Below are 11,367 nucleotides of genomic sequence, written 5' to 3'. Positions count from 1 at the left end.
AACATTAAAAATACTGACATGGCCTATAAATCAGTTCATGAAAAAGTTGTTTACCAAGAATGTGTATGATTTATAAGGTCCCTTAACATTACCGAATGTCATATAATCTAAATAAAACATTAAATTGTCTATGTTGTCTTATATATTTCAAATTTTAACGTCAGGTTTAATTTAAGTGAGTGGCTTTAAACAAAGCAATTCACAAAGAGTCGGTACACTTTCCTGGGGTTCAGAAGTTCTAAAATTGTTTGCCGTTCGATTCAGTTCAGACTCAAAATCGTTGGTCAAATTACTAGCGAATACTATACGTCATTACTTGTTTCTATTACTCCGAAATTTACCCACAAACAATTATTTACTGGTCATTTTAACGTTTCTATTTCTCCGAACCTACAAACAATGTACTGGTGGTCATCTTAACGTTTCTATTACTCCGAACCCACATATATACAAATCACATCCTTCTTTAAAAGTAGTACTTTAAACAAATTACTTGTGTCGTGTATAAACTATAGGTTGCTATACATTAAATTTGCTTTAAGCGTCCGAACAATGGGAAACATGCAGTGTTTTTAAAACAAACCTATAGCACAAAATTCGACAAACCTTGAATTGTTGACATGTTTCACGTGTCTTCGTCGTCAGGAGAACATATTTTTACTACCGGACACACTATTCAGGAGAAAATTTAATTTTGTTCAATTTTGTGCTGTAATTATTTTGTTTAAAAAAACTTTATATTTTATACCAGCACGAATGAGAAACATGTCATAATACATCGTACTAAGGAGGAAAAAAGCATGAAGGAAAATGGCTGTCACTACATGATAAAAGGAGAGTTAAACAGAAGCATGAAGCTGTACATGGGAGAAATACGTCAGGCACTAAAATAAAAATTCCAGACTTAATGAATATATTTACAAATTAATTTATGTCGACTAAAGATTCACAAACTCTGACTGACAGGTAGTCAAGTTGAGTATACCAAAAAAGACAATGATAGGTTCTGTACTTTCATAGTAGGTTTCCTTAACAATTCCTGGAAGAGTACCAGTATCATAGGATGTTTTCCTCATTTAGTGGTTTTGATATATTCTTTTCGTTTCCGTTAATATTGGTATAAAGTACCGTGTATCAGAAATCTTGCTATAATAGATAGATGAGAAGATACTGGTGTACTAGACTATTTAAAAAATAACAAGGTAAGTTAGGCCTCCATAGTTAGAGAATATCTATCCAAAAGGATAATTAAATTACTGAAAGCGGCTGCTGAATCTTCGTTTCCGTCAATATTGATATACCGTACCGTGTATCAGGAATCTTGGTACTACTACATGGTAATTGGTTGGCAAATAACAAGGTAAGTTAGGCTTAGGCCTAACTTAGTTAGAGAATATCAATCCAAAAGGAATATTAAATTACTGAAAGCGGCTGCTGGATATCAATGAAGATACAAATAAAACACGCACAAAGTTAAATCAAAACGATAAGGTAAAGCAGAAATCGTCTTCTATTGCAGTTTTCCGTTAAAATTAAGAGTTAATTGTCCCTGAAACATATTTCACATAAGGTAATGGTTATTCACTTATATAGGCTAAGGCATGAAATGGCAAAATTGTCTATCTGGGGTTTTAGATATATTTGTCGTTTACTATATCTTTTTATAAGTGAAATCATTTGTGCTTTTTATTTCTACGGAAATAAATAAATTTATTAAAACTGCAAAATTTGCCTATTCAAAATATGATTTATTAATGTTAATTTTTCATGTTTTTTGGGGATAATACATCATTAAATTGTGATTAAACTGTGAACATGTTGATATTTTCTTAAAGTAAGATGTCAACAGAGAAAGAGTACGGAATTCTTGGTGAAACAACCAATCGTAATGTTTCGTCGTCGTCACGTGGACAGCTATTGTTCAACGTCATAATTTCTATTGTTGTGACCTTGATTCTCTTCAACCAAGGATACTTGTTTCTCGAAATGAAATCAAAAGTTCATGTGTATGAAGAGAAAATAAGTAATAACCTGGTGAGTATCATTCCATCTTATTTGTATCGTTGCTGTAACGCAACAAACGAGGCGACAACGCTTGACGCGTGCGTTAAAATCTTGATACTATGGTACGGACTTTGTACGCGCGCGTCAATTGATATCTTCATATATACCTTTCTGTAAAATACCAACACTGTAAGGAAATCATAATCAAAAAGAGATACAAATTTGATTGCATTCTACCGCTTTGTGTCATACAAACATTGAGCTATATATAAAACAGTATACTATACTTTAAACGTAAAACAAAACAAACAAATGTATTTCCTTTTAGACTCAACAGCACATCGTGAAACGTAACACCGACAATGAAAATTGCGTAGCATGTAAGTATAAAGGAAATGCGAGAATAATGAATAATCGTTTGACGACGAAATTAACGTAGTATATGTATAATATTCATTTATGTGTATTTTGGGTATTTCAAATTGAGCCAATTATCATAAGTATCTGGGTGGAGGAGGTATGATCAACTATTTCTGTACATTTTCTATATCTATAATTATTTGTTTCAGGCCCTACAGGACCACCAGGCCCAAAAGGCCAGAAGGGTAACAGCCGGCCCAGTCCCGGCAGCTCCATGTGAGGAAAAGGATTATTTGGGGTAAAGTATAGAAATAATATAATGTGCGGATCTCTGATAAACAAGGCCATATACATTGCTGCAGTCTCAATTTTGAGTTAGTGTTTACCGACCGACCAACCAACCGACCGACCGACATTGTGAGCTATAGAGTCGCCTTTGCACGCCACTAAAAACCACAACTAAATCAAATGTTACGAATGTGGTCAAGGTGAAATATTTAAGTAATGAGGTGCTGATACAATTTGATTTATGACGATGAAATCGTACTGGTGCTGGTTGAATTACGTAGTGATGCATATACATGCTCATGTGTTTTAGAATGACTTTCCGACTCGACAGTCTGGTGGGGCACTGATATGTGAAAACGTAATTAATTTGAAAATGTGTGCGATTTGATAACGGGAATTGTATCTATATATATAAATTATGGTTAATTCTGACATAGGCGAGCACAATGCAAAAACTTCGGTACAAATCTCCGCATTGGATACCACCTACCTTATCTATCTCAGATGTACCGCGAAACGTAGATTTGATAACATTAATTTTCACATCGACGCTATTTTTCCATATTTCTATCTTAGGAAGATATTATAATGAGTTTTTTAACACAATTTATGATTTCAACAGTAGATTTTCAACTCAATTTCAATTCTTCCCGGGTCAAAGTAATTTCCGGGTTCATCTTGCAACAACCTGGTTTCAACTATTTTCTCTCTTTTATACACAAGGGAGCAGTTAAAATAATAGATTTGACCCTAAAGGTAACTGGAAACAGGCACTTTCCATCAATCAATACAGTGTCCCTTTGGAAGAAGGAAGAAAAAAACCGATAGTAGGACTGGAACTTAAATTGCATAGCCATTTCAGTTTTTTGTTTATTTTAGGAACGGACAGCGCGTGTGTGAAGGTACAGTAGTTAAAAAATAAAAATTATACTGCAAATTAATAAAGATCAAATTAAATATACGCCATAAAGAATCGGAATATATTGTGGGAAATAGTATTATAAAATTACATAGGGAGATTTGATAAGACATTTTGTTTAAAATCGAGTGAAATCCCGATAGTTGATATGAGTAAGCTGACAGGAATAACTGTAGGCTATCTGTTTCCCGTTAGGACCGAGATGTCTGCCCATGTTGATGTCATGACGTCATACAATATAGTAACAATAATAACGTTTAAACATTTCAGGTGTACCTGGTATTCCCGGACAACATGGTGCGATGGGCAGTAAAGGAGAAAAGGGTAGGTAGATATGCGTAATAAATTAGCATGACTTCAACATATTGTTTGTTTACATTACTTAGTAGTCAACACATCTAGATTAAGCAAACAAATGAATTAAATTGGTCAACATATATTTTTGATATATAAAATGTTCTACAAATATTGATAAATAATATATTACATTCTTTATTAATATTTGTAGATTTTATTTTATTACACTACAAAGACAATAATTTTTTAACATTTATTTAAAAGGTAATATGGGTAATAAAGGTGAGACTGGATTGTTTGGTTCTCCTGGAATTAAAGGCGAAGTTGGTGTAGGGAAGCCAGGGAAAAGGGGCAAACGTGGTGAGTAAGAAGTACAGAAAAGAAACAGACAAGAAAATTTATAATCACATTTCAGAAAAAACATTTAGGATATGTTCAATAATCAATTAATAACCGAATTAATTAATTCATTCACCGAAGTAAGTGTCAATGAGAGGACATTTGTCGTACCTTTCCCTAAAACCGAAAATTTTAAGAACAGCTTTATCTATAGAGCACCAACATACCTGAATATACCCACCAAACTTATAAATGCGGTAACAATAAACAATTTTAAGTCTGCTCTAAAAACATATTTAATTCCAAAAGAAAAACCTCAACGTTTTGTATAAAAACCTTTGTTTGGTCACCTAGGTAGGGGTCCGGGACCGCGACAGAACGAGAACGGATGGGGACCCTCCAAAGAAATTGCATTTTATTTGTCAGGAATTTGTATGATTTGTTTTTATTTTTTTAATGCGCCTTGAGCACTCTTGAGTGGTATGTGCGCTATACAAATCCTGTTATTATTATAATTATTATTATTATTATAGTATTGTAACCTATATTTTTGTATTTATGTATATATTTTTGTTTAAACATAGTTTATCCGTTTTTCTTATTCCATATATGTTTTTTATGTTTTTATGATGGCCCTTTGATTGTCAGCATAACGTCCTGTTGAGGGTCATCCTCACTAAATAAGGTTTAATAAAAAAAAAATTTACATTATCTATTTTCGCTATAGGTCTAAAGGGCCCGAAAGGGGACCAAGGTAAGTGATTACTCTTACTCTGTTGTTTTTATAAGATTATACTATAGTACTTGAACGATTTATTTATTTTGTAATAGGATTATAATCCATACTTTTTTATTATGGCATAGGGCTATTAATTAAAATGTGCTTAATCCTAATGCGTTGGCATATGTTATTGCTTGGCGTTCCATACGACGACAGTTATTTATTTTTCTATTTTATTTTATTTAAAACATATTTAGACAGGATAAAAACATATAGATATTGCACCTGTTTTACATATTATGGTCCTGTTATTGCAATTATGCAAACACGTTTTTTAAATTCTTAATTCTGGCGCCAAATTGTATCAGACGACGAACCACTGAAACTCAGTGCTTCAAAATCAGTCAATTAGGCATTGCGTTAGGCTTAATTCTAAGCCTGATTTTTTTATTGACATAATTGGTACAATTTATTAGGAACTGCCGGAGACAATGGGCAACCGGGACAACCAGGGTCCAATGGATCAACAGGAACAATGGGACTACAAGGACCACTAGGACCAAGAGGATTAAAAGGAGCACGAGGGGCACAAGGATCACCAGGACCAAATGGGACAGGCGGAGCTCGCGGAGCACAAGGAACACCAGGTCCAAAGGGTTCAGGAGGAGCTCAAGGATCAAAGGGGGAAGAAGGAGCTCGCGGAGCACAAGGACCAACCGGACAACCAGGACCAAGAGGATCAGAAGGCGCTCTGGGAGCACAAGGACCACCAGGACCAAAGGGTTCAGGAGGAACTCGAGGGGAACAAGGGCCACAAGGACCACCAGGACCAAGGGGATCAGGGGGAGCTAGAGGAGCACAAGGACCACCAGGATCAAAGGGATCAGAAGGAGCCCGAGGACCTAAAGGATCACAGGGATCACGAGGACCAAAGGGTAAATGCTACTATAAAATGTATTTGAATTTCAAGTGGTCTTGTAGTATATTTTATAGATTAAAAGTCACTGTTTGAATCTATTTTAGTGTTTTGCCGCCATTTGGACTAAATAATTTGCTTAGAAGGTTTCTCAACACTTAGTTCCGATAGTGTCATACAGTACTTTATATTACTAAATAATTCATTTTATTTCTTATTCACAGGCGCAGAGGGACCAGCTCCAGGTAATTTGTATTTATTATATAAAATCCGTCAGTATAATCAGTAAAATTTGTCGGGGGGGGGGGGGGAATTCGATCAAATTATCGTAAAAGGATAAACAATTTGGCACACATGGCGTATCAAAATAAACTGATGTCGTTACGTTGAATTATCTTATTTTACTCGTTCGTTCGTTCGTTCATTCGGCGTCATTCGGATTCTATGTATAACATGTATACTCTGACTAATCAGCTAATATACTTTAAGCTAGTGAATGAATGTGTGATACAGTATTTTAAAATACTTTTAAATAACATTAATGTTTGATTTAGGTCCCTGTCATCCCAATCCATGTAAGAATGGTGGTACATGTAGTAGGCTTGGTTCTACTTATCTATGTAGTTGCAAGTACTGTTTTAGAGGAACAACATGCAACAGTAAGTATGAGACATTGTTCATTAAAAAGGCTATAGGTTTGCCTATGCGCGCGGCGTTTCATAACTCTTAGCAACTTTTAAACAAATAAAAAGACTAGATTTTGATTTTGGTCACGTCCAAGGAGGCCTTTTTTGGTCAAAAATTCTTTCTTTTTTGTAGAATGTAGAATTTTAGTATATCCGATTAAAAATAAAACTTGGAACAAAAGATAGGCCTAATATATAATCAATCTTTAATATTTGATTTCTTTTTATTTCACAGGCCATGCAGTTGTAAGTGGTTCTGATTGCCTGGAAGCTTGGATGTATGGAAAATAAAACGAATCCATGTTTAAAGAATTTATTCCAATGTTCTTAGTAATCTAACTTTCTAGCTAGAATAATTATCAATATACAAATTTGTATGATGTTTGACTTTCGTATTACACCCGATTCTGTCACGAGACTCTCTGTTAAAGACTGTTGCAAGTCTATCAGATACATATCTGACTATATTAGCATAACCATAAAATACAAAATATTGTATATAGCCACATTCATTTCTTTCTCTATTATTACAATTTATTCTTTTTGTATTAAGTAAAATCAAAACCAATTGTGACTAAAAGCAACAAAGAATAAGCCGGTGAAAATTTTAGAATAAAACAGTTTATATTATTTGTGTGTTGTGTGGTTTTTTTTATAACAGCGGTAGAAACACCATTATTCCCAAAGATGTAAGCGCAAGGCAAGTATTTTGACCAATCACGACGCGTGTTGTTTGGGATTTCGTTGCGACACGCTTTAGTGTGCGAATACTATATAGTACGTCATTGCTTGTTTCTATTAATCTGAAACACAAACAATGTACTGGTCATCTTAACGTTTCTATTACTCCGAACCCACATATATACAAACCACATCCTTCTTTAAAAGTAGTACTTTAAACAAATTACTTGTGTTGTGTATAAACTATAGGTTACTATACATTAAATTTGCTTTAACCCTTTAATAGTTTTTAAGCGTCAGAACAATGAAAAACATAAAGTATAATTTTAAATAAACCTACAGCACATTTTACAAACCTTAAATTGTCAAAATGTTTCACGTGTCTTCATCAGAACATTTGTTCACTACCGGATTGATTGCAACTTTTAAACTTAAAGAATATCTTATTTCAAATTATAACTAATTGTTTTCTCTATTTTGTAATATTTTTTTAACTTTAGAAACTTTTTCGAAATTGCTTCCTTTACTGTTGGTGTGTGTGTGTGTGTGTCTGTTGATCTATATGTGTTTGTGTAGTTATATGTTTACATTTATATATATAAGTATATAATCTTCTTACATGGCTTCCCAACATACAAGTTTCAATTGGATTTTTTTTTCCAATTGATCGATACTTTCTTGGGTTTTTTTGCCTCTTTCATTTTGTATATAACTGAATCATCTTTTTATACATTATGATTTACTGTATTATATCTCTAAAAAAAAAAAAATATTTATTTATAAAATATCAGAAATTATAATGTTTTTTACTCAAATATGAATGAAAGAAATAAATGTTTATTTGAATTGAATTGAATTGAATTATATACCAGCACGTACGAACTTTCATTCGAATGGGAAACATGTCATAATACATCGTACTAAGGAAAAAAGAATGAAGGAAAATGGTTGTCACTACATGATAAAATGAGGAGAGTTAAACAGAAGAATGAAGCAGTACATGGGAGAATACGTCAGGCACTAAAATTGAAATTCCAGACTTAATGAATATATTTACAAATTAATTTATGTCGACTAAAGATTCACAAACTCTGACTGACAGGTAGTCAAGTTGAGTATACCAAAAAAGACAATGATAGGTTCTGTACTTTCATAGTAGGTTTCCTTAACAATTCCTGGAAGAGTACCAGTATCATAGGATGTTTTCCTCATTTAGTGGTTTATATAATATTCTTTTCGTTTCCGTTAATATTGGTATAAAGTACCGTGTATCAGAAATCTTGCTATAATAGATAGATGAGAAGATACTGGTGTACTAGAATAACAAGGTAAGTTAGGCCTCCTTAGTTAGAGAATATCTATCCAAAATGATTATTAAATTACTGAAAGCGGCCGCTGAATAATTGTTCATTTTGCTCTTTCACTGACAATTGGTATTACAGTAGTATCTAAATTACACACACGTGAATTTTAAATATTTCAATTCTGTTCAATTCAACTTTTCCTGGACACATCATGAAGCACTATTTCTATATTTTTAAACATTTTTTTTTATTCATGACCCCTATTTCTTTCAGGTCCCAAAGGACCACCAGGCCCAAAAGGCCAGAAGGGTAACAGCCCAGTTCCCGCAGTTCCAGGTGAGGGTTATTTTAGTAAAGTATAGCAATACTATAGCCTATGTGTGAATGTTTTCTCACTAGCGACGCAACCAAAGAAATTATAACATATAAGTTATAAGTTCTTTGACGCAACGCAAGGACATAACACAACGTAAGTGATTTGACCAATCAAAAATTATTATATTTTGATTATTCGAACAGTGGCTTGTCATTGGTCAACTCGCTTGCGTTGCGCGTACCTCCTCGCGTTGCGTCGCTAGTGAAAACCAAACTGTAAAAACAACAACGAAATAATATGTTACGAATGTCTACGTAATTTCCATAAAGACGTATTCAATTGAAGTGATGGTGTGATTTGGGAACACCTGCAATTGTATAGCTAATTGGTTGTGGGGAGGTGTTATGACGACGGGGTTTAGTGGTGACATTGATCAAAGTTATGTAATTACGTCACACAATAGTACAGTAAAATAATGAAATTGTATTAATATATTTCAGGTATACCTGGTGTTCCCGGATTAAACGGTGAGATCGGTTGCAAAGGAGAAAAGGGTAAGTCCCCCATAATATGATGAGGTGTACAACATTTTGTTTGTTTACATTACTAATAGTCATTACAAAACTGGAACAAAATTCACATACAAATTGAAATGGTCAAAATATAGGCCTACATTAATCTATACATTTATTTTAAAGGTGATATGGGTGAAAAAGGAAATCCTGGTCCTCTAGGAAATAAAGGGGAACTTGGTGTGGGCATGCCGGGACAAAAAGGCGAACCTGGTGAGTGAGTTGCATTGGTCAGAAAACAGAAACGAAATACACATAGAACATTTGTACTAGAATTTTAGAAAAGCATTTAGGTTTAATAAATATTTCTGAAATCAATAATGTTTGCGATAGCACGGTGTGTGTAATTAATTAAATATATTAACGTACTTTTATACTAATAGGTCTAAAGGGCCCGAAAGGGGACCGAGGTAAGTGATTACTTTTACTTGTTTTTTTTTTAAATAATACTAAGTAATTTTTTTGTTGTTGACCATATTTAATGAGGGTGATCCATCCAGCAATTTCTGATCATTAGGGACCCTCAGAGTAAGTACTTTGTTTGTATTAGGATTTTGATTCATCATAATTCCTGAATATGACAAAGTAAATTCTTACTTCTGTCACTTACATACTGCTTCAAAATGCAGTCATTTGCGCATCGCATCAAAGCCAGGCTTGTACATCTAAGCCCAGTTTTCTAGTTCTACTCTATTCTATTGTGTTTGTAACTTTCTTCAGTACTACGTTTATTGACATAATTGGTACAATTTATTAGGAACTGCCGGAGACAATGGGCAAAAGGGATCACCAGGGTACAAGGGATCGACAGGATCAATGGGACCACAAGGACCACCAGGACCAAAGGGATCAGGAGGAGCTCAAGGAGCACAAGGGCCAAAAGGACCACCTGGACCAAAGGGATCAGGAGGAGCTCAAGGAGCACAAGGGCCAAAAGGACCACCAGGACCAAAAGGATCAGGAGGAGCTAAAGGAGCACAAGGGCCAAAGGGACCACCAGGACCAAAAGGATCAGGAGGAGCTCAAGGAGCACAAGGGCCAAAAGGACCACCAGGACCAAAGGGATCAGGGGGAGCTCGGGGACCACAAGGAGCACGTGGACCACCAGGACCAAAAGGATCGGGAGGGAATCGGGGAGCACAAGGACCACAAGGACAAAAAGGGGAAGGAGGAACTCGGGGGGCACAAGGAGCACGTGGGCCACCGGGACCAAAGGGATCGGGAGGAAATCGGGGAGCACAAGGGCCACTGGGACCACCAGGACCAAAAGGATCAGGAGGGAATCGGGGAGCACAAGGACCACCGGGACCTAAGGGTTCAGGAGGAGCTCAGGGACCACAAGGAGCACGTGGGCCACCGGGACCAAAGGGATCGGGAGGGAATCGGGGAGCACAAGGGCCACGGGGACCACCAGGACCAAAAGGATCAGGAGGGAATCGGGGAGCACAAGGACCACCGGGACCAAAGGGTTCAGGAGGAGCTCGGGGACCACAAGGAGCACGTGGGCCACCAGGACCAAAGGGATCGGGAGGGAATCGGGGAGCACAAGGGCCACGGGGACCACCGGGAACAAAAGGTTCGGGAGGAGGCCGGGGACCACCAGGACCGAAAGGATCACAGGGACCACCAGGACCAAAAGGTAAATGCTACAGTACTATATAAACATATATTATATGAATGTGCGAGAGCAGTCTTGTAGTATGCTATAGACTAAAATTCACTGTTGTTTCTACGAACTATTTATTTAGTGTTTTGCCGTCGTTTGGACTCAATAAGTCCATTTGCTATGAATGTCTCTCAACACAATTAGTCTCTCAACACTTAGCGAAAATAATGTTATTCACTACTTTATATTAGTAATTAATTCATTTTATTCCGTATTCACAGGAAATAGTGGTGGATCCGTGCCGGCTCCAGGTAAGTTTTATTTATTATATCAAATCCATCAGTAAACTAATGTAACC

General features: G+C 35.7%; 2 protein-coding genes across 2 annotated transcripts in view; both read left to right on the top strand.

The window, feature by feature from the left end:
* Positions 1-1,334: 1,334 nt before the first annotated feature.
* The window catches only part of LOC140049919 (uncharacterized), a gene marked incomplete at its 3' end in the record, with an annotated part of 43,890 nt that continues 33,857 nt past the window's right edge, over positions 1,335-11,367 (top strand). Inside the window, exons 1-18 of the mRNA XM_072094873.1 lie at positions 1,335-1,360; positions 1,836-2,034; positions 2,333-2,384; positions 2,574-2,609; positions 3,842-3,895; positions 4,133-4,228; positions 4,935-4,961; positions 5,405-5,863; positions 6,069-6,089; positions 6,399-6,503; positions 6,766-6,808; positions 7,218-7,234; positions 8,789-8,851; positions 9,332-9,385; positions 9,530-9,616; positions 9,787-9,813; positions 10,161-11,042; positions 11,291-11,320. Of these exons, the coding sequence (XP_071950974.1) occupies positions 1,335-1,360; positions 1,836-2,034; positions 2,333-2,384; positions 2,574-2,609; positions 3,842-3,895; positions 4,133-4,228; positions 4,935-4,961; positions 5,405-5,863; positions 6,069-6,089; positions 6,399-6,503; positions 6,766-6,808; positions 7,218-7,234; positions 8,789-8,851; positions 9,332-9,385; positions 9,530-9,616; positions 9,787-9,813; positions 10,161-11,042; positions 11,291-11,320 (2,278 nt within the window). The remainder of the gene's footprint in view (positions 1,361-1,835; positions 2,035-2,332; positions 2,385-2,573; positions 2,610-3,841; positions 3,896-4,132; positions 4,229-4,934; positions 4,962-5,404; positions 5,864-6,068; positions 6,090-6,398; positions 6,504-6,765; positions 6,809-7,217; positions 7,235-8,788; positions 8,852-9,331; positions 9,386-9,529; positions 9,617-9,786; positions 9,814-10,160; positions 11,043-11,290; positions 11,321-11,367) is intronic.
* LOC140048925 (uncharacterized) overlaps positions 8,515-11,367 on the top strand; it is a 36,584-nt gene continuing 33,731 nt past the window's right edge. The window contains exon 1 of the mRNA XM_072093725.1: positions 8,515-8,539. The gene's annotated coding sequence lies outside the window, so the exon portion shown is untranslated. The remainder of the gene's footprint in view (positions 8,540-11,367) is intronic.

The sequence above is a fragment of the Antedon mediterranea genome, chromosome 5, assembly GCF_964355755.1.
Source record: "Antedon mediterranea chromosome 5, ecAntMedi1.1, whole genome shotgun sequence".
In the NCBI taxonomy this organism is placed as follows: Eukaryota; Metazoa; Echinodermata; class Crinoidea; order Comatulida; family Antedonidae; genus Antedon; species Antedon mediterranea.
The sequence above is the reverse complement of the archived record's forward strand: the minus strand, read 5'-3'. Positions and strand labels throughout refer to the sequence as shown.